Source organism: Odocoileus virginianus, chromosome 31 (genome assembly GCF_023699985.2).
Source record: "Odocoileus virginianus isolate 20LAN1187 ecotype Illinois chromosome 31, Ovbor_1.2, whole genome shotgun sequence".
In the NCBI taxonomy this organism is placed as follows: Eukaryota; Metazoa; Chordata; class Mammalia; order Artiodactyla; family Cervidae; genus Odocoileus; species Odocoileus virginianus.
Genome location: NC_069704.1, coordinates 6,344,794 through 6,367,978, shown reverse-complemented (window position 1 = coordinate 6,367,978; position 23,185 = coordinate 6,344,794). Strand labels below are relative to the sequence as shown.

General features: G+C 46.2%; 1 protein-coding gene across 9 annotated transcripts in view; it reads right to left on the bottom strand.

The window, feature by feature from the left end:
* The window catches only part of ASTN2 (astrotactin 2), a 996,620-nt gene that overhangs the window by 515,014 nt on the left and 458,421 nt on the right, over positions 1-23,185 (bottom strand). For 8 of the 9 annotated variants that reach the window (XM_070459205.1, XM_070459200.1, XM_070459202.1 and 5 more), the window contains 3 exons: positions 4,715-4,799; positions 4,158-4,232; positions 3,268-3,405 (listed from right to left, as the gene is read on the bottom strand). In XM_070459205.1, the coding sequence (XP_070315306.1) occupies positions 3,268-3,405; positions 4,158-4,232; positions 4,715-4,799 (298 nt within the window). The remainder of the gene's footprint in view (positions 1-3,267; positions 3,406-4,157; positions 4,233-4,714; positions 4,800-23,185) is intronic. The other variant, XM_070459201.1, reaches the window with a different exon arrangement.

Here is a 23,185-nt window from a genome sequence, read left to right as displayed (position 1 = left end):
TTGAAGTATATTTTGAACATTCTTCAAAGGGTTGAGAAGGAGCACCCAAAACTGCAAAACAGTATCCTTTCTCCCATCCTGAACAATTCTGACCTGGTCCCAACTTGACGAAGGCACACCCTCCTTGTAACCAGGCACAGGGTTCTTAGCAGTTCGGAAACACCTAATTGCTATCGGTTCATGCCCTTTGAAGATCTCACCCCCTGCAACTTACTACAGTATTCCTTTCAATTACATATAAAATTGTCCCTGAAATAAATTCTAGTCTATACTACTCTCAATTCTGTTTTAGTATTTCCAAAGATGTTTTAAAGTCCTTGGAAGTTTATATTATGGTCCTCTCCATGTCTGGCTTGCTGTTGAATGTAATAATTCAAATTGAAGGAGAAAAGGCAACTGAATCACCCTACAGACCACGGCCACTCTCAGCAGAATGACACAGCATGCAAACTTCCTGACTCTGCCTCCCCCACCGTGACCAGTTTACTTGAACTCTGTTATCAGAAGAATTGAATGCATCTAAAATTGATAAGCCACAGTTAGAACTGGACATGGAACAACAGACTGGTTCCAAATAGGAAAAGGAGTATGTCAAGGCTGTATACTGTCACCCTGCTTATTTAACTTATATGCAGAGTACATCATGAGAAATGCTGGGCTGGATGAAGACAAGCTGGAATCAAGATTGCCGGGAGAAATATCGATAACCTCAGATATGCAGATGACACCATCCTTATGGCAGAAAGTGAAGAGGAACTAAAGAGCCTCAATGAAAGTGAAAGAGGAGAGTGAAAAAGTTGGCTTAAAGCTTAACATTCAGAAAACTAAGATCATGGCATCTGGTCCCATGACCTTATGGGAAATAGATGGGGAGACAGTGGAAACAGTGTCAGCCTTTATTTTGGGGGGCTCCAAAATCACTGCAGATGGTGATTGCAGCCATGAAATTAAAAGACACTTACTTCTTGGAAGGAAAGTTATAACCAACCTAGATAACATATTAAAAAGCAGAGACATTACTTTGCTAACAAACATCCATCTAGTCAAGGCTATGGTTTTCCCAATGGTCATGTATGGATGTGAGAGTTGGACTGTGAAGAAAGTTGAGCACCGAAAAATTGATGCTTTTGAATTATGGTGTTGGAGAAAACTCCTGAGAGTCCCTTGGACTGCAAGGAGATCCAACCAGTCCATCCTAAAGGAGATCAGTCCTGGGTGTTCATTGGAAGGACTGATGCTGAAGCTGAAACTCCAATACTTTGGCCACCTGATGTGAAGAGCTGACTCATTGGAAAAGACCCTGATGCTGGGAAAGACTGAGGGCAGGAGGAGAAGGGGACAACAGAGGATAAGATGGTTAGATGGCATCACGGACTCAATGGACATGAGTCTGAGCAAACCTGGTGAGATAGTGAAGTACAGGAAAGCTTGACATGCTGCAATCCATGGGCTCATAGAGTCAGACACGACTGAACAACAACAACAGTTTCAATGAAAGAGTTAAGAATATGGGTTCAGGAGGTGGGGAGATGGTAGGCTGAAGTTTGGCTTTACCACTTCCTAGTGAAGGTATCACCTATATACCTCAGACTTTAAATTTGTAAAATAAAAATAATAATAGCATCATTTTGGGGGTTGATGTAAGAATATAATGAGATAATGCTAGTAAAGTTTTTAGGAATGATCAGTGGAGATGAGTTATTATTATTACTATATACTGTGAGATAGGCACTATTACTATCCTCATTTTGCAAAGAGATGGAAAGTTAGCAAGTTGAATTTGACCAGGGTCATAGAGCTCATCCATGGTAGAGAAGGGATTCCAAGTCAGACTTGGTTAACTCCAGAATGAGTGCTGAGCCATCAGCCAGTCCGACATCTATAACTTCAGTGAAACTACAAATTCAACGTCAATAGTACAGAACTCTGAGAAAGTCTGATAGAGACCTTTTAGTTGATTTGAGACAAGGTCACAAAGCTTCTTCAAGAAGAATCCTTCAACCAGATGCTCTTTTCTCCATTTTTAAAATATGTAATACTGAGTAACCTTAGCACTGAAGGTTTACTGAAGACGTACTGATGCTTTATTGAAGTTACCCTAACCTCAACTCTAACGAAAATGGAAACCATGATAATTTGCCATGAATCAATTTGTATGTACATGAAACCATCTTAGTTTTTAGTAATTATCACTTCATTTTCTAAGTGTTATCCCTTTAATTTTCTATCTTTTAAAAACTACTTCTTTGGAGAAGCACCAATAAAAAATGATGTTGTGTCCATCCCTTCATGAAAGGCTGAGAAGGTGAGTCTCCCTATCAAGATGCCATAGACATCGATAGCATCTTAACTGAAAAGACAGCTGTGCAGTGGTGGAATAACAACCACTGGACGCACGGGGCCACGCCTCCACATTCCAGTTCAGGAGCGCATAAACCGTGTACAAACCAGTTCCAAAAGCAAAGTCAGAGTCCATTTTTTGCAACATTTAAATGTTAGAATTCTTCAACTAATCAAATCAGGATTGGGGGAGGGGAATAAAAACCTGCACTAGAAAGCTCCAGAATAGTGCTAGATTCAAATCTAAGATCACCTGTATAATTAAATCAATAAACATTTAGTAGATGTCCAATATGGATTGGGAATTAAAAAGCTAAATAAATTATTTTCTTTGACCTTGAGGGATTCACTACATAATAGCACAGAATGATATGTAAGCAACTAATTAGAACACAGTAGAGTAAGTCTATAATGAAATTAACTACAAGGTACAAAATGTGGAAAGAAAGATGTAGTCTCCATCATTATATGAGTAAAGAGCAAATTCACTTGACCTGGACATTTCTATCCTATTGATTAGCCCAAAGTCTGTTTCTAGCATCAGAGTCAAAAGAGAAAGCACTCATCTTCCAATATTTTACCTTCACGACTTTTCAATATACTATTAAGTAATGGTCTTTTATAAGAGAAGACCATTAAAGATCTCAGAATGAGCTAGATAATGTGTTAACCTCTTTCATGTTTTATATAAGCCCCAAAGGAAAGTAATAATGTTGAAATACAAAGACACCAACACCCACCATGGAGGTCAATTTCAGGAGTGTGGAGCATGGCATACTGGATATGTTTCTTATATACCAACTGGGCAGCTGCCTGCTTTAACAACACGAAGAGCACTTTTCCACAGGAGTTCTGAGATCCTGAAAGTGAGGGCCTCCCAGGGCTCTAACAAGCCCGTGGTATGGGTGCTGGAGATGACTTCCCTACCTGACATCTGCAGGGTCTTCCGTGACGAGCACGTCAGTCTTGCAGCTGGCCAGTGGGTTGATGGACAGCTCCACAGGTGGGACCACGAAGCTTTTGCTGACAGGAAGCCAGAGTCCTTGGCCCAAGCTGAAAGTAGACCTGCAATGTAAGAGTTTCCATTGGGGGACTCCCTGGGAAGCAGAGAAAAAAAAACAGGAAAAGGGGACCCCTCCTCCCATTCCTTCTAGAACCTTCTATAACTTCCCCACCCAACTGAGTCGCCTGCATCCTTCAAGGCTTGATGTTGGCCAACTTCACCCAGACATGGATGGTCATTTTCTCCGTTAATCATTTAGCTCATGCATTACTCTATATTGCTAGTCATGTTTTCTTGAGTTTAGGTCCTGATTCCTAATTAGCAGTGGGCTTTGTGAGGATAGGGACTATTTCAGCTCTGCTTTCCCAAGCAGGCCTGATAGCCAGCAGAAAGACCTAAAGTGACTGCTAAGCTGGCAGGGGCAGTCTGCACAAAGGTGAAGAGTATGGACTCTGAATCAATTTCAACCAAAATTTGATTCCCAGTTCTGCCACTTAATTTGCTGTATGTCTTCATCAGTTTAAGTATTGAAGTTTTCACACAAGATTTCATGGTAGCAGCAGGAAGAGATTCTATGGCTAGAGAATATTTTTAAACCACTGGACTAGATAATCAGTAGTGTCTCCTCCAGTTCAAGTATCTGAATCTATTAAGTCTAGATGCCAGACGAATGGAAATGAGATTCCCATAGCAACCTGGACCATTGCATCTGAGAAATGCACAGGTTCAATTAACTAAGGATGTATAACCACACCTCCCCATCAGACCGTTCTCCAAGCCCCAGTATCATGCCCCAGCAGAACTGCCAACTCACCTGAGGATCTTTTCAGGGGCTTGCTCCCCTGTCACCAGGTCATAGCCCCTCTCCAGCGTTGTGTATGGCCAGGGACTGTGGGGAAAAAATTGAGAAAGGGAAAGAAAAAGAGATGAGATGGTATTAGTTAGAAGCAGATGTGATTCATATGGGGACACTGCTGAAGAACAGCTACAAATTATCGAATTTTGCAGAGGTAATCACTGGGTAAGTCTATTTACATTATACCAGTCTCCCTTTCACAGAAGGACTCAGCATTTCAAAGTCCTCTTTGTCCCTTTTGGAGTTTTTGTATAAAACATGTGATTCTTCTTCTTCATGAGTCCACTCAAGAGAGTGTTCTTTGATTACTTATGGTTTGGGAGGGTGAGCTACGCTTAGCGTTTGTTCTCTAGAAGACTCGCCATCGGTCATGTACCTCTAATACTAAAAGGGGATTCAGTGGGAAATAGGATTCACTTTCCCAGGAACACAACCATTGGAAAGGAAGTGTCCTCTATGGGGAGCAGCTGGGGCTCCCACTGTCGCTGTCTTGCCTGATGTCCTTTGCTACTCACCCTTCGCTCTGCCCCCAGTCACTGCGCACGCACAGGTGTCTGTGAACCGGGTCAGGGGCATAGCCTTCGTGACAGCTGCACTCTCCTGTAAGCCAAAGAGGAAAGGATCTTGTGAAATACTGCCTGCGCCAAACAGTCTTCTTTCCTGGTGTCCTTGTTTTCTCGGAAAAAAGTGAGCTGCCTCATTTCAGCAAAGGCCATGGAATGAGAATGTTCTTAGCCCACCTGCCACTGCGGTTAGCAGAGTTCATTCATTGTTCATGCACTCACTCCCTCGCTCAGCAAGCCCTGGTCACCCTCCTGCCGGGCTCTCTGCTCAGCACTGGGGGGGCAGAGGTCAAAGGTGCAGCCCAGGTGCTGAAGGAGCTCATGACGTAATGAGACAGACAGTGAGCGGGTGGCTGCACACGGACGTCCTGTTTTCAAATATTTAAATTATGATAAAGTACGCTTGTGCTAAAAGTGTAATCAGAAAATTGAATTCTCTCCACCTGAATGAACAATTCACGTTCATTTATAAGCCCCAAATCAAATGCCACCTCTTCCAAATATAATACCTCTGATTTGCTTTTGTGGGAAAATTGTCTCCATCTACCATCTCCAGACTTTATTTTGTTTTGTTTTGTTGGTCTTATTGGTTTTCCTTGCCTCTTTCCCCTCCCCTCAGTTTCCTTCTCATCCCCTTCCCTTCCATCTACCGAACCATCCATCCATCCATCCAATGAACCCACGTGTTGTCATTTTCTGGCCATGACTTATACGTGGTTGGACACATCCTCGCTAGCATCCGAGGCTGCCTAGCATCCGAGGCTGCCTTAAGTATAGTTTCTCATTGGCCAAGTTCATTCTGGGTGCACATGTCCTGTTTCCTGATGTATCTTCAGAGTTCATTTCTGGAAGAGTCCTGCCTTCCTGCTACTATCGGTCTTGCTTCACTGCTCACTCCTTAAGGTTGGGGGGAAATTTTTGATTCAATCAGTTGTTAGATTTTCCTAAGACGTAGTTGTAGAATGTTCCCAGATGCTTTACCAAAAATAGATTCTATTAAAAATAAAGCATGTGAAATACTGTACCCTTCCTTAGAGCCAGTCAAGTATGACTGCAGTTCTTCAGTTCTATAGTCATTCTGGTTGGCTTGACCCAAGTATTTTCAAATCATGTTTCATGGAAACATCTAGCTTAATGTAGGAGATTCAGACTTTGAAACTTTTAGATTTTAATGTTCCTTAAGACATTCTATTTTGAAATCTCCTTAATAATTAAAAAAATGAAGACTAAACACTCAGATATTACACGCTAGAACTGAGGACACTGGAGAGCTCTGTTGCATTAAGTCTGGTTGCCGGGTAAATGGATTTTATGCAGTCCTCATTAAAAAAAAAATTCTCCTATCATCATTGTTTCATTGAATATGATCCTGGGACTGAGAGACAAGGTGCTAACAAGCTCATGCTTTTTACAGCTTCAAGTCTTATGAATCAGTTTTCTCAACCTTGTGCAATCAAAAAAAAACACAGGAGTGAACGTGATGCCAGGGTAACACAGGTTCTAAAACTATCACCCATTAACTCCTTTTTAAAAAATGTTTGTATTCATCAAATAGCCTTATAGTTTCCCCTGGTTCATTATCAATGATAGGCATTTGACCTTATACAAAGTTTTCTGAGTGTTACCACTTTCATTTGTTTTATATTTTCCAATGCTGCTTAGTCGTTGTATACTCAGCATCAGCATGTACCTGGCAAACAGCCAGGGCTTAATAAATGTTGGTTAAACTAAAAGGGTAGTAAGACTCAATGTGGAGAAAAGAATAGGTCAGAGGGAGCACTCGCAATGTTCAGAACAAGATTGTTGAAAGACAAAGGGAGAAAGAGAAACAGAAAGAGCGAGAGAAGAGAGACAGAGAGATCGATGTACCTTTCGTCTCCTCTGGATACCTAGTAAATAAGAGGCGGCTGCTTGCAGGCAGGGAAGCTCTCTGTAATTCTCCCCTCCAATAACATCCCCAAGGGTCTCCCACTGAATGCCAGTGCTGCAAACACATGCAACCTAATGGATTGACTGTTGCCAGAGGTAAGGAAAACGGAGGGAAAGAGCGGAGATCTTGAGATTTGGATCAGAATAATCGACCCGAGGGGGCGGGGTAGGAGTCACTAATGATGTGTTAAAATGCAACAGTCCCTTCATGAAATATTCACCACTTTAAGCACGTCTAATATTAAAGATTAAAAGTCCTGGGATTTGTCCTCGAGACTCCCAGGCCTGATTTATGATCTGCCACAAGCCACAGGCTTTGTGATTCATAACAGGAGAGGTAAAGTGGTGACTTCTGGCACAGGGACGGGAAGCTGGGCAGGGGTGAGCCAGGAGCTTGGTGGGGCAGGGGGCTCTGCTCCACGGAAGGGCTGAGGTGTCTGTCTCTCCTATCAGTGACTCGGGGCAGGGTGCAGGTCACTTGTCCTCCCTGTCTCTCGTTTTGGGAACATTAGTGAGAATGAGAAATCTATACAGAAAAAAAGGGCACTGCTATATTTTTCTCTTTCTCTCATGTGTGCTTACTAGGCAAATTTCTCCTGCCTTGGAATGGATCATTAATTACTGCCGCTCGTTATACAACAAATGTGTATTTTGCAAATGAGAAGTATCCACCCTGGAGGCTGCCTGGAGAACAGGAAGTGAGGGAGGGGGGAAAGCAGCAGTACTGGAGACACACAGGCCCGGGTTCCAATCCTCACTTTCTCTCTCCCCAGATGTATGGTCTTGGGGAAGCGGTGGCTTCACCATCTGGGTCTCAGCTGTCTCAACGATACAGTGAGAATGCCAGTTCAGCCGATCACTCAGAGCTGATGCAAGTGGAAACTGAAGGAGGGACGTGTGCAACTCATGGCTCAGGCAGACGTGAGTAGATGCTCAATAAATTCATCCCCTCCTCTTTCCCTTCCCAGATGGCAACAAGCTTCTGGTGGATGCTTGCACATTAGCTGTAGGGATACTGGATAGGTACCATCCTCCATGCTGGGACTGTTTCCTCATCTGCAAAATGGAAGCTTGGAATAGATGTTCATCATTTCTGGGCACCAGAGAGAACCAGTCATTTACATTGCCTTTCCAAATTGCTCACCTCTAGCTTTCTGGAAACTCCTTGTTTTAACCTTAACTTTGATCACTCTTAGCAGCTGGGCTGTGTGTCTCTGGCAGGACTGCCCTCAATGCCATGGCTATTGGCTTTATTGACCCCCCACTTCCCATTTTGCTGGCTCAGTGAACTCTCCACTATTCACAACTAAGCATTACCTTCTTGCCAGATGCAAGTCTCTGACAGCACAACTTGAGGGTTAACCCCTTCCCTGAGTGAGTCCCATCCTCAATCCTGCCTTTGCACCCAGGGTGGCCAGACTGCTGAAAGTCAGCTCTCCAGGGACACACGCTGACTTGCTTTTCCTGTATTGACTGTGGACGTCCAGGCCCCCTGACTCCTGTCCTACAGCAGGCGCTCCTTGGAAGAAGGGATGGCTGGCATCCTGCTCACCACTGCATCCAGCACCTGCTGCCCTGCCCAGCACATTAAATCCAGGGGTGCACTTCACAGTGGAGATCCAGGTGGCTCAGCAGTAAGGATCCACCTGCCAAGCAGGAGACGTGGGTTCAATCCCTGGATTGGGAAGACCCCCTGGAGAAGGAAATGGCAACCCACTCCAGCATTCCTGCCTGGGAAATCTCATGGAAAGAGGAGCCTGGCAGACTACAGCCCACGGGGTCACAAAGAGCAGGATGCAACTTGGCGACTAAACAACAACAAATACTTCACAGTAGTAATGCCTATGTCAAAGGGATAGGGATATTTTTTGCCCGTTTCTCCCACTAAACTAGGAGTCTCTTGATTGCAAAAACCTTTTCTTAATCACCTCCATATCCTAGTAGTTATATCATGTCTGATGAAGGGTTGGAGGCTCACTTGCTGAATGGACGAATGACTGACTGGATAAATGAGTGAATATATAAATATACTGCAATTATCATGAATTCAGCTGAATTCCTTTAGAATAATGATTTTGCTGAAGACTAGAAGACTTTCTTACATCCATGACAGGTATTTGTCAAGGAAATGGAAAGGGTAAACATGAAAGCTGATGAAATGGCTAAAACAGAATTTCAGTTTCACATCAGAGCATAAGAGGCTCATACAGCTCTTCTAGTTCAAATCTTCCCAGTTTCCCCTTTCAGACGGAGAAACTCTGGCTCAGAGTGTGAAGACATTTAACCAAATAAGTGGACTAGCCTCTTAACCAGTCAAGATTAGCATCCAGGATTCTTGGCTATTCCTCCAGCATCCTTTCCACTACACTGGTACACTCAATACTTTAATACATCCAGTAACATTCTCCTGATGTTTTTATCCTTTATATGCCTTTGACATTTCTGAGTTCCCTATAATGAGACTGTATTACATTTTAAAAAGAAAATATTTTTTAATGTAATGATTTAAAGTATCCTTAACACATTAAAAATATGCATTTACAAGTGACTGATAATGCAGACCTTAAAAAGGTTTAATCTCTTCATTAAAATGGCTCCCATAAGGGGATTTGATTACGTGTATTTTCATAGTGCTCATTAGTGTGGGTGTGTATACGCAAGTGCACACGTGCCCAGTCGTGTTCAACTCTCCGCGACCCCATAGACTGTAACCCACCAGGCTCTCTGTCCGTAGAATTTTCCAGGTAAGAATACTGGAGCAGGTTGCCATTTCTTTCTTCAGGTGATCTTTTTGACCCAGGGATTGAACCCGCGTTTCCTGCATCTCCTGCCTCAGCAGGTGGGTTCTTTAATCAGTTTCTGAGCCACCTAGTAACTAGTAACTGTGTGCCAGTTACCAGGACTCTTTATTATGGGTCTCGTATTCCCATCTCTTTAAGAATTTTCCATAGTCGATTGTGATCCACACAAAGACTTTGGCATAGTCAAATGAAGCAGAAGCAGATGCTTTTCTGGAGCTCTCTAGCTTTTTCTTATGATCCAACAGATGTTGGCAATTTGATCTCTGGTAATAAAGGTTAAAAGAAAACAACCAGGTCAATACTTATAGAAGCAAATGTAGGTCTGAGATACATCAGGTAGCTTCTGTTATACTGCCGCTGTGTAATGAAACCCACAGAATTTTATTGTCAGTAACTCTAAGCAGGCTTCTGCTTTGTCTCACCTTTGGGTCGACTGATCCAGCCGGGACTCAGCTGCACTTGGCTGCATGTTCAGGTGCTTCCACTCTGCTCTATCTGACCCTCATCCTCTGGGGACCAACCGCTACTTGGAATGTGGTTTTCCCACAGCAAAAGGCAGGGATGTAGGAGAGCAAGGCCGGCCATAGCACCTTCCAAACGTATTTCAAATCATTTCAAACTTCATTTCATATCATATCTGCTACCAACCCACTGGCCAGAGAAACTCTTGAGCCAAGCCTAAAGACAGGGTAGAGAAGAAATCTCACTTTTTCTCACAATCAAGCATGCCAGGGATGTAAATGCATAATAGTACTCTAGAGAGATGAGGACTTGACAATAATTCAGTCTACCATGGGAAAAATGTTCCTGCAGCACTCCCTGATCTTCCACGTCTGTGCCCTGCTCCACGCTCTCTTAAACCATGTCCTCTTAGAGAGCCATCACATGGCTTGGGAAGGAGTCAGAGAGATCCTAGCCTTGACTGTTTGCTGCTCTGTTCACAAGCTTGGCCAGCTTAGTCACCCTCTCCGAGCCTCAGCTTCAGGTCATTTAAAGGAGTCAAATGGTATTTTCCTCCCAGTGTTGTCATGGATGTTGTAAGATGCTACAGAAAAACCCGACTGAACTTTGTGGCCAACCCTACACTTGCGTAAGACTGGTACACAGTAGATGTTCAATTAACAGAAGGTCTGATGCATCCCTGAAGCGTATCCCTACTACCTAGTAATCAACCCAATAACCCTTCATCACATGCGTAATATAATTCAATGCAATCACTATATAAAGTATCTACTTTTGAACAGGGGATATTTGGAAGAGTAATTCTTAACCTTTAGTTTTCTTGGAATTTTGGAAATCATCAGGATGCCACGGATGATTCTGGAAATCATCAGTGCAGCTAGTTTGAAGGTGCTTCCACTTCCCTAACCTGTGTTTTCTCACTCATGAGAATTGTCAAATTAAAGGCAGTAGCCCTTGCTCTAGACCTTGTGGTTAGGTTTATTGTTGTGATGTTTGTGATTAGAAACTTCACAGCAGGAGCTTTGAAGACCTGACTCTACGACCTTGGGCAAGTGACCAGTTGAGTCTGAGCTTCAGTTTCTTGATTTCACGGTGAGGCCAGAGAGCCTTCCTCTCAGTACTAGTCATGAGTGTGGTCCGCGAGATGACACGCGATGACATATGTCAAGCGTCTTCACCACTCCTAGCACAACGCAGGCCCCAGTTGTGTTATGCTAAGCCCCTGTCTCCTCCACCACGTGCCTGGCCAGGTGACACAAAAGGGCAGACGCCCCAGGTGGCCCAGTCAAGAGTCAGAACCGGAAAGGATGCCCTGCACTCTTGTTCTGAGTGCTCAGGGAAATGTATTTTCAAGCTGCAGTGACAAGCAGAGTGAATGGGAAAATGAACAGCAGCCAGTGTCCCTGGCCTGTGATGATAAGTGATGACTGAGTCGGAAGTAAGTGAAAATGGAATCATAAGGGGATGATAGGGTGGGAGGAAGGGAACCAGCCAGCGGGGCGGGATTAGGAAGGAGGCTTTACACTCATCAGGCACTCTCACGGGTGGGGGCGCAGCTCCTCTGAGCTGTGGGGTCTGGGGAAGGTGGTGCCCTCTGGCTGATGCCCTCATCAGCGCCTGCGTCCTGCAGTTAGAAGGGGCCATAGACGGGGGCAACGTGTTTTTCAGGGAACATGGGGAACAGCTTGGAGATTATTTCATCCAAGCTGCCCCAAACACATGGATAAAATAAAGTGAGGTTTCTTTGGCTTTGCAAAGGGCACACCTTGAAATTGAGACCATTGTTCACCTAGAAAGCATTTATTCTTTCCATTAAAACAAGATGCTAAATTGGCCCCTCCTGTCTAGGAAAAAAGGGGGCTTCCCTGGTGGTTCATCTGTAAAGAATCAGCCTGCAATGCAGGGGCCATTAATGATAGGCATCTGTGTCCCCCCCGCCCCTCAGCTTTTTGGCACTACAGATGAATGCTACTATTGCTATCCTTGAATGCATTATTTATGGCAATCTAAACCTATAGGATGGACTTTCCAGGTGGCACTACTGGTAAAGAACCTGTCTGCCAGTGCAGGAGATGTAAGAGACATGGGTTCGATCCCCTAGGAGGGCATGGCAACCTACTCCAGTATTCTTGCCTGGAGAATCCCCATGGAAAGAAGAGCCTTGTGAGCTACAGTGCATAGAATCGCAGAGTCAGGCATGACTGAAGCAACTTTGCACTCATGTACAGGTCCAGGAAAAAAAATTAACCAAATCAAAACAAAACATAGCTAATGATATTTTCAGCAAGAAGAAATACGCCACAGACTGCGCAAAGGACTTTTCAAATGCATCACTGATCTTCCAGCAGAAAGGTGATACCAGCCTCATTACCAGTTAGGACACAAACTCAGAGCAATGCAGCCACTTGATGAAGTTCATGCATCTATGTGGCAGATCCAGGACAAAACAAGAGGATTCCAGGGTGCACACTCTAAACCATTTCACCAGTCCCCTGGCTTCGTATGATGGTAATGAAGGCACTGTCAACTCTGAAGTGGTTTAGGAGAGCCCCACACAAGAGAAACTCAGATTGCTCAAAATTGAGGGGTTCTGTTTTTCCTTATCCAAGAGTTTATGGAGTGAGAATGCATGTAGCATAAAATGAGAACTCTGTAAATGGGGCTTGAGAGACCTAAAGAGTAACAAATTTAAAAACCAATACAATTCATCTATAACCGATAATAACCCCTTGGCTGTTTGGAGATGTGGGGGAATGAACACGGGACCTCACACAGAGGAGAAGAGGCTCAGGCATTACTTTGCTGACAAAGGTCCCTCTAGTCAAAGCGATGGTTTTTCCAGTAGTCATGTATGGATGTGAGAGTTGGACTATAAAGAAAGCTGAGTGCTGGAGAATTGATGCTTTTGAACTGTGGTGTGGGAGAAGACTCTTGAGAGTCCCTTGGACTGCAAGGAGAACAAACCAGTCAACCCTAAAAGAAATCAGTCCTGACTATTCTTGGAAGAACTGATGCTGAAGCTGAAACTCCAATACTTTGGCCACCTGATGTGAAGAGCTGACTCACTGGAAAAGACCCTAATGCTGGGAAAGATTGAAGGCAGGAGGAGAAGGGGAACGACAGAGGATGAGACAGTTACATGGCATCACCGACTTGATGGACTTGAGCTTGAGCAAGCTCCAGGAGTTGGTGCTAGACTGGGAAGCCTGACGTGCTGCAGTCCAAGGGGTCGCAAAGAGTCGGACACAACTGAGTAACTGAACTGAATCCAAACAGCACCTGAATCCCACTAATTCTACCTCTTGTTTTGTCACTTGAACCCACTCCTTCCCACCTGCCCTGGTGCCGGCCCCGAACATTGCCCACGTGCACACCGAAGAAGCCTTACCACTGGAGACCTACTCTCAGTGTCCGCCCGTCAACCTGAGTGGTGGCCAGCTCCATTTCAGAGAACACCTGCACCCAGGTCTCATCTCAGAAACTCCCCAGGGGCTTCCAGGGGCTTTCACAATAGAGTTCAGACGCCCTGGCAAACTACGAAGTCCTTCATACCTGGCCTGGCCAATCCTCTCCCTCCCTGCCCCTTTCCTGTTCTAACTGCCCCTGGGCTTCCTGATAAGAACAGGGCTGTGTGAGACTCATTTGCAGACCAGGGCCTACTTCTTGCAGTGGGTCTGCCCTGATCCTCCTCCTTGAGAAAAGCAGAGCCAGAGAAGTGAGAGAAATGTGCTCAACAGACGAGACGCCAGGGCTTGAGAGGAAACAGATGAAGGGAAAACCAAGTGGCAAAATAATTATCTAGGGAGGGAATGAGATCATTTGGGCAGTTTTGAATACAAGCGGTGTCATCAGGGAATGCATTTCACAGTGCTGACCCCTGTGCAAACTTGGGCAGATCACTCCACTTTTCCAGAACTCAGTCTTCCCATCTGTAAAATGAGTAACTAGCACTCAGAGATCCCCAAATCGCCTTCCAAATCTTGTTCAGACTCCAGTTCTTGATTGTATCGCTAATGTGCTCTGGTAGGATGCCCTGAGGTCAGCATTTCCTGAGGGGCTGGAGCTGCAGGCAGGGTGTGTATGGGAGGCTCAGGGGGTGGAGAATCGAGGCTTGGGAGTCAGAGACACACCATTGGAGTGAAAAAGCAAGACGACTACAAGGACGACTTCAGAAGTTAACTCAGCCAAATGTGCTGCGTGACCTCGGGCAGGTCTCCCCCCTCCCTGGGACTCAGTTTCTCTATCTGTACAGTGAGGAGGTCGGCCTTGATGACATCCTAAGCAACCTTGGGTGGGTATCTCTGATGCCCCCCTTTTCTTTATAGCTGCTGGAGTGAGACATGCTGGCCTTATTCTTCCCAAAGCATTCGAGACAAACGTGGATGCCTGCATCTCAGCTGCCTTGTTGCCTTTCCTAATTGTGCCTTTGAGATCAAGAAGGAAAAAAAACAACAGGCCAAAAGGTGGTGGTGACCCAGGCTGGTGACCGGGGCTGATGGAGATCACAGTCCTTAATCAAGGCTACAGTGAGACTAATTGGCTGTTGACTCAGCGCATATGGGCAGACCCACGTGGGATGGCTGGAGCTCTGAAAGGCCACCAGCCAGGCCATGCTAGGACCGCCGCGCAAGGTCTTAGCCATGGAGACTCCTCTCCACCGGCTCCATCCTCTCTCTTCCCAGCCTCCTCCATCCCTGAGTGCCTCCCCGCCTGCCACCCCCCACACACAATTATCTACGAATAAGGGTCTGGGGGGAAGCATGTAAGTAAGAGACTCCCTTCAAATTATGGCTGATGGAGGAGGGTGAAAACAATCTAAAAGCCTGGAACAGATACAGACACAGACATCTCCAATAACCAGAAAGAATTTGGTTCTAATTAAGCAGCATGGGATTCCTAACAGGCATGCACAGAGCTAGGCCTGCTGGGTGAGGGGCTGCCATCCACCACTCCTCACCCTCCACCCCAGAGCCTGCATCATCCAAGCTCCTCGGATCAGCCTGGAGTGGGTTGGAGGGGTGGGAGGGTCAAGGGTCATAGCCCCAGGAAAGAGAAAGAGCAGCAATCTGGAATCAAAGCAACCTGCGGCTGAACCTTCGGTCTCCTGCTCACGGACTGAGTGGCCTGGATATTTCACCACACTTCTCTGTGCCATTGTTTCTTTATCAGAAAATGGACGTCTTAAACCCAGCTTCAAAAATTGTCACAAGGGTCGGAGGGAACATATGAGAAACAAGGACCACACCACCAGCCGTGACCGCAGCATTCAGCGTGTGAAGCTGTTACGAGCATCACGGCCATTCCTGCCAGCACTGCTGTCCCCCCGATGCTGCTGTCCAGGCTGGGCTCCCCAGGCTGTGTTCTCTCCCTGGCCTGCTGCCCTTGGCCCCTCGAGGCTGCAACTCCTCCTGGGCGTACTGCTGGGCTTGATCCGCTCTTTCTCCTCCGGCGTGGTCTTCGTTCAACGCTGGTACAGACTGTACTTCTTTAGACCATCTTTCCTTCTCTGCACAATCCCTCTGTGCCTAGCACGGGTGGGATCGTGCACAGAGAGGAATCCATCTGAGTCTCTGCCTCCACACAGTGACTCCTGAATGGGGATACTGAGAATAAAAAATATATATATATATATAAAATATATATAAAACCACGAGGTGTGTTTCAGGCTGGAGAGGGGCGTGTGTGCAAAGAGCTACTGGACCCAGAAGAAGGAGCTTCACATCTGCCCCTAGGCCAGCGGCTCACCAGGGAAGAGGAGGGCGATAATAATAGGAACCCTGAGATTCATAACTGCCAGGTAGTGTTGGGATTTCTCTATTTAGATTCACTCATGTGACCCTCACAAGCCCATAAAGTAGGTTCTATTTTCAAACCCACCTTACAGATGAGGAGACTGAGGCCCAGAGGGGATAAGTAACTTGCTTACCTAGAGTCACAGGGCAAAGAGGATTGGAATCTAGGGGGCCTGGTTCCAGAGACTTTGCTGCTGCCCCAGGCTGCATTGCCTCTCTCTAAAAGGGAAGGAAGAGTTTTCCACACAGAGGAAGGATGAGTGTGGAGGCAGGTCAGAGAGTAAATAGGCCATCACAGCCCTTTTGTCTCTCTGGACCAGCAGGGACACTGGATCAGCTGGATCAGGCAGTGGGAAATCGCATCCTCGTTCTACAGGTGCGGGGAAACAGCCCCTGGACACCTCGGCGTCCTCTCTCATAAACAGCCGTTCCCCAGGGATGAATCCAAGCGTACTGCACGGGGAGAGGCGGTTTAAAGCAGAGAAGACAAGAACTGGAATCAGAACAGGCTTCACACTCTGCATTCGTCCCCTAGTGGCTCTGTGGCTTTGTATAATTTCTGGTCTCTGGCCAAGACGTGGTTTCTTCAGCCCTCGGTTCAGTTCAGTTCAGTCGCTCAGTCGTGACCGACTATTTGCGACCCCATGAATTGCGGCATGCCAGGCCTCCCTGTCCATCACAATAGTGACGCTAATCAGGCCTTCTCCTCACACAACAACCCAAGAATGCTTTTCCCGGTGTGGGCTCCAGAATCATAACCTGCTATTGTCATCACTACTATTAGGACACTGGCTGTTTGAATGTCCTCCCCGGACTGAAACGCTTCTCCTGGGTCCCTGGCTTACAACCTGGGGAAAAGACAAGGTTAAAATAAGTGCATGTGATTCAGTCGCTTCAACTGTGTCCAATTCTTTGCGACCCCATGGACTGTAGCCCGCCAGGCTCCTCTGTCCTAGGGATTTCCCAGGCAAGGATACTGGAGTGGGTTGCCTTTTCTACTCCAGGGATCTTTTCAACCCAGGAATCGAACCCCCGTCTCTTGTATCTCTTGCACTGCAGGTGGATTCTTTACCACGGAGCCACCAGGGAGGCCCATGTGGCTCTCATTAAGCATGCGTTAATCCAATCATTCACAGCACCTGTGAATCAGGTGCTGATGTCCTGATTTTACAGATGAGGAAACCGAAAGTCTCAGAGGTTACATGAGTGGCTTCCAGATGACACAGCGGGAATACAACAGGGTCTGGATCCGAACCCATTTCTGTGTGACTCTGGAGTCAGGGCTCCCCGCCACCATGCCAGGTAAGATGGAGAAGTTCAACATGACCCTCTATCTCACTCAAAACAACCCACCTGGGTGGCTGTCCCTGGCCACCCACCACGCCGTGCTGGGGCTTACAGGTGCAGGGAGAACAGAAGGCTTGGGGGGTAGTTTTGCCACGGGACCTTCAGCTCTGTTTCCCCACTGGTTAACCAGTGGCCTTGTGCAAGCCCCTTCATCTCTCTGAGCCTCATCCTGTCTCCCAGAAGAGGAGGAACATATGCCCCGTCCTCTCCCATTCACAAGGATGCTGTAAAGATAAAATATAGACTCATCCCATTCAGAACACACGGTGATTAATAATGTAGCCGTGCCCCTGCCTGCACAAAACCCGAAACAGCAAAATGAAATCTACAAAATAAATTAAGCAGAGGGCAATTACTCACTTTGCAAAAGAGTTCTTCACTCCACACAAAAAAAGATGCATTGATGTTTTTTCCCAAGCATCAGCTATCTTTGTGAGTTTAAAGTCAAATTTCATTTATAGAATTAAAACAAAAAGAGTAATGAGTCTTCAGGCATGCACAGGGTGCAGTGGGCCACACGCATGCATCGTGCCCTCTGCCTGCACCATCCTCGCCAGACTGCAAGGCAGTCCAGACACTTACAAGCACTGACTTTGGCCTTCTCCTAACCAGAAACTGGGGGAAACGGAGAGAACCAGGGGAGGGCATATGACATCTGTACTCTGTTTCAGAGGAGTCCCTTCCTCAAACTTAGCCTCAGCTCCAGGCAGGTGAGCAGAGTAAGCTTCCTGGGAGATTGTCCTCTCCAGTCCCTTCCATCTGGAATACCGTACCATTTTATATCATGTGTACAGTCAGCAGGACCCAACTCACATTCGCTCTGCTTCCCTCACTCCTGATGAAATTCACGCACACGTTTCTGCTCTCATCTCTGCCTCTCCATGTCTCCCTCCTGTTCTGTGATTCACTCTTTCCGTCCATCTCTGTCTCCGTTTCCCATCCTTAGTGCCTTTGCTGCTGCCTCTGTGTCTCTCTTTGGTTTCCGCTTCTCTGTCCTGGCCCCTCTCTCTGTTGCATATCCATCCACTGTTTGTCTGTCTGCCTGTTATCCTCTGTATCACTCTGCACTGAAAAGAACTGAATTTGAGTCAGAGGCCCAAGTGAAATCCCCAGACCCACCTTCATCTCCCTTTCTTCATAATAAGAGATAAAAAGGATGATCTGCCTGCTTCAAAGGTTAATGCAAAGATGAAGATGACATAAGACACGGTGTGTAAAACTGCCTGGAGTAAGGAAGACGTTAATATCCTGCTTGTTCCAGATCCGCTCCTTTTCTGCCTCTTTCCCTTGATTTCTCTCATCCTCCTGTTCCCTTCTTTCCTTTCCCATCCATCCCACTCCCTCTGCCTGCCTCCCTCGCCAGCACATGAGCCCACAAACCGCTCCTTCCCCTCCTCACCCCCGCCCCAGGCAGCCCTCACTTTCTAACAACAGCTTAGGTGCAGGAGAGCATCCTTCCTACTCCTAAGATGCACATCCTTCTGCAAAACATGTTTATGCCACATTGACTGGTATCGAGGGAGACTCACGATGAGTCACTAAAATGAAGCAATGTGAGTCCAAGTGGCCTGCTCCACTAGGGTTAGGCTTCACTGTCACGCCCATCTGTGGGCGTGCTGAGAAACTGCAGTAGTCTGTTCACACTGCTCAGGGTGAGGCAGCTGACCTCGCTTGACTCGAGGGGAGCACTTGAATTCCTGGATATCCTATCTCACAGAAAGTCTTGGTACATTAGGGATAAAAGCTACACATTTCCCTCACTCCCTGGCAGGCAGACACACACACACCCTCTCCTATGCAGAGACCTTTAACCACCTACATTGAAATGAAGGCTGCCTTCAGTCGAGAGAGGGGAAAGACAGTGTGGTGCAGTGGGCTGGCTCCCTATAGGTGGCATCGAATAACCAGAAAAGACCACTGCTACTGCTCAATGCAGTGTTTTAAATGGTTTCATGGAGACCCTTTCTACTCTGTCATCACGCCTTCCGTTCCATCATGATTAAGTCTTTTGTGGGTTAAGCAGTGCCAACACTGAGGGTTCTTTTTGCCCTTGATTCAATAATTCCCATTTATTGAACATGTATATTTGCCATATAATGAAACAGGTACTTTCTACTGATTATAATTGTCACAATAATGTAGCAAAGGTGAATATCTTTTTGTCTGATGAAAAAGAGCCGGAAATTGAGGCTTGGGGAAAATTAAGCAATTTGCTTAAAACTGTACCAGTTCGGTCTTTAGAGGCAAAGCCAAGATGTTAACCCAGATCTGCCTGATTTCAAAGCCTTCGCTCTCAGTTTTGTTCTGCCTGCCTCTCTAAACACAAAACTGAGCCCACTCGGAGGGCCGCTTCATTACCAGCAAGAGACGGTGGTGGCAGTGTCTGGCTCACCTCCATCCCTGGGGACTGACTCAATCTTGGGGCTCAGTCGATGTTTGCAGAAGAAAGACATGAATGGAGGCTATGGAGAGCTCGCCAGGCTCCAGCTGCCCAGCACTGAAGCCCTTCCTTGCATGAATGAATGGATCTATCACGAGCATGCATATGAGCCTGGGCAGCAATGCCAAGAGCCGACATGGTCTGCACACATCGTAAAAGACTCTTGGAGGCACTCGGTGAAATTGCAGCTGGGGGCCTATTTCCCAGGGATGAAGTATTTTGATGATTTAAAATATTCTCAAGAGTTGAGGAATTCAAGCATCAGCAGGCTGAGCAGGAGACCTCTGCCCTGCCACTGAGCTGACTCAGGCAAGACGCTGACCCAAGGTCAAGGGTCATGACCCACCCTCATCGGCTGGAGAAGGAGTGGATGGACTAGGTGTTTGGCACGGTTCCTCCCAGCTCTGCCCCTCTTTGTTCTTGACTCCTACCCCCATCCCCCACTTGCCGGGCAGACGAGTCTTCTCAGAGGGACGGGAGAGGCCACTGTCATGACTTAATCCTTACCCTCCCCGAGTTTAAAGGGACACTCGGGTTTGTGCAAGCTCACAGGTGTCCCTTGAGAATGACATCTTAGAGTCTGTGCGGTAGCTCCTTACTCGGCCGGCTCTTCTTCCAGCCCTGGGTGGCAGAGTGGCCAGGAGAGCTCTGGCCAGCCCCCCTTCACTTGCGTGTCATATTTGTTTCACTCCTTCCTTCCACTCTCATCCTGGAGCATGGGTGTCTGTAACAGAATGAAGGTTTGTGTCTCCCCAGATTCCCGTGGCAAAGCCCTAATGTGGGGTGATGCTTGGAGATGGGCCTTTAGGAGACAATTAGGGTAGATGAGTTCATGAGAGCGGGGCCCCTGTGATGGGGTCAGTGGTCTCATAAGAAGCACAGGGAGATCTCACTCCCTCTGCATGCACACACAGAGGCAAGGCCAGGTGAGGACACGGTGACCAGTCAAGACATTGGTCGTCTGCAAATCCAGTTCAGGGCAGCCGATGTCGGGCCTCCCAGCCTCTAGAACTGTGAAAAATACATTTCTACTGTTCAAGCCACCCAGTCTGTGATGTTTTGTTGTGACAGCCCAAGACAGCAGACTAAGAGAGAGTCATCCTCTCCTGGGTCTCTTCTTCTTTAGAGGCAGTGTGAAAACTGCTCCTGGAGCTCATGCACACGTGGGGGACCTAACGATCAGACTCTTCATCTCTGATGTCAAAGCTTGAAGCCAACTCATTAGACAGAAAACCCCAAGGGACAGTGGATGGCAGCTTCCTTTGCTCACTATCGCCAGTCCTGGGCACGATGCCTGGCATGTAATTGGTGCTAAATGTCATGATATATATTTAATAATCATATATATTTAATAATCATATATAATAATGATTATATATTAAATGATAACTGTAATGAGTGAAATGCAGTATCTAGATTCTGACCACTTTTCTCCACGTCCACGGCTCACCCTGACCCAGCCACCAGCATCTCTGACCTAGATCATCCCATCAGTCTTCCTGTTGACCTCCCTGCTACCACTCTTCTCTCTAGCCCCATAGAGTTTCCTCAACAGAGTGGCCAGATTAATCCTCTTAAATAAGCTAGATGATGTCAGTTCCCTACTCAGAATTTTCTGCGGCTTCCCCTTGCATTCAGGCTGAAAGGTCATCTTTTAAAAAGTTCTACAGAGGCCTTGGCCTTCTGATCCCTCTCTGTTCCCATCTCCTAGTGTCCAGGGAAGCCCTGACACATTCTCCTCACCATCATCCTCAAGTATGTGAGGCAAAGTTCACCCCCAGGGCCCTTGAGCCGGCTGCCTTCTCCACCTGGACTCTGATCTCCCCAGTTACCCACAAAGCGTGCTTCTCCCTCACCTCCCTGACCATGCTTGCCTTGAACAGGCTGCTGGAATGAACGCCCACCCCTCTCTTCTGCATTCACAGCCTTGCTTCCTGTTCCTGTTGTTCAGTTGCTCAGTTGTGTCCAAATCTTTGCGACCCCAAGGACTGCAGCATGGCAGGCTTCCCTGGCCTCCCTATCTCCTGGAGCTTCCTCAAACCCATGTCCACTGAGTCGGTGATGCCATCAAGCCATCTTGTCCTCTGTCGTCCCCTTCTCCTCCTGCCCTCAATCTTTCTTAGCATCAGGGTCTTTTCTGATGAGTTGGCTCTTTGCATCAGGTGGCCAAAGGATTGGAGCGTCAGCTTCAGCATCAGTCCTTCCAATGAATATTCAGGGTTGATTTCCTTTAGAATTGACTGGGTTGATCTCCTTGCAGTCCAAGGGACTCTCAAGAGTCTCCTTCAACACCACAGTTCAAAAGCATCAATTCTTTGGCACTCAGTCTTCTTTATGGTCCAACTCTCACATCCATACATGACTACTGGAAAAACCATAGATTTGGCTACATGGACCTTTGTTGGCAAAGTAATGTCTCTGATTTTTAACATACTGTCTAGGTTCCTGTAGTCTTTCTTTTTCAGGAATACATTAACTTTAACATAGGATGCTATTTATTTAATACTACCTATATTCTAATCATCTGTCCCCTGCCCCTACCAGAATGTGAGCTTCATGATGCCAGCAATTTTTATCTATTCTTTTCATTCTGACACTGCCTGATATCCTGCTTAAATTAAGTGCCTGATAAATACTGGTTGAATGTTAAGTGAACAAATCCAAAAAGGAAGGCATAAACACCAAACCAAATTCTTTAACTCTGATGCCAAAGCATTCAATCAGCTGACTAGACTAGGAGTTGACTCTTTTTTTAAAGGGTCAGAAGGTAAATATGTTAGGTTTTGCAAGCCCTAGAGTCATGACTACTGAACTCTGCTACCGTAGCTGTAGAGTCATAGGCAATATGTCAACGAGTGAACATGGATGTGTTTCAATAAAACTTTATGAAAAAGAGCAGTTGGCTGGTGAGCTGTAGTTTTCTGACCCCACATTAGACCAAGAGCTTCCCTGGAGGTTCAGACAACAAAAGAATCCACCTGAAATGCAGGAGATCCAGGTTTGATTTCTGGGTCTGGAAGATCCCCTGGAGAAGTGAACAGCTACCCACTCCAGCATTCTTGCCTGGAGAGTTCCACGGACAGAGGAGCCTGGTGGGCTACAGTCCATGGGGTTGCAAAGAGTTGGACACGACTGAGTGACTAACACTTTCATTTCTTTCACTTTCACGCCAATAGACCAAGCTCTATTGGGCCAGGCAACATGTCTGGTTTTGCCCAGTTAAATCTGTTTATAGCACTGTCCTCACCTAAAGTTAAGTGAAATGAATTATATATGAAACATAATTTTACTCTTCACTCTCTGTCACAGCTGTCTAACTGAACTTGTGACAGTAATAGAAATGCTCTTAGATGCACAGTCACTAATCACATGTGGCTACTGGGTAGCTGAAATGTGGGAACTACGGATTAATTCATATTTTACTTTAGACACATATGGCTATTTGCTACTATATATATTGGACAGTGTAGTTTTATCACAGTCATTCTTTAGTTTCAGGTCCAAATCTGGTCTTTCCCCCTCCAAAAAGGCATCCCTGACTGCTCAGGCTCATAGTAATTGCCTTTTTAAAAAACTGTCCTCTAATACTCATTTTATTCAATTCATGTTTTGAGCATGGCTATAACAATAGCTAACATTTGTTAAGTGTTGT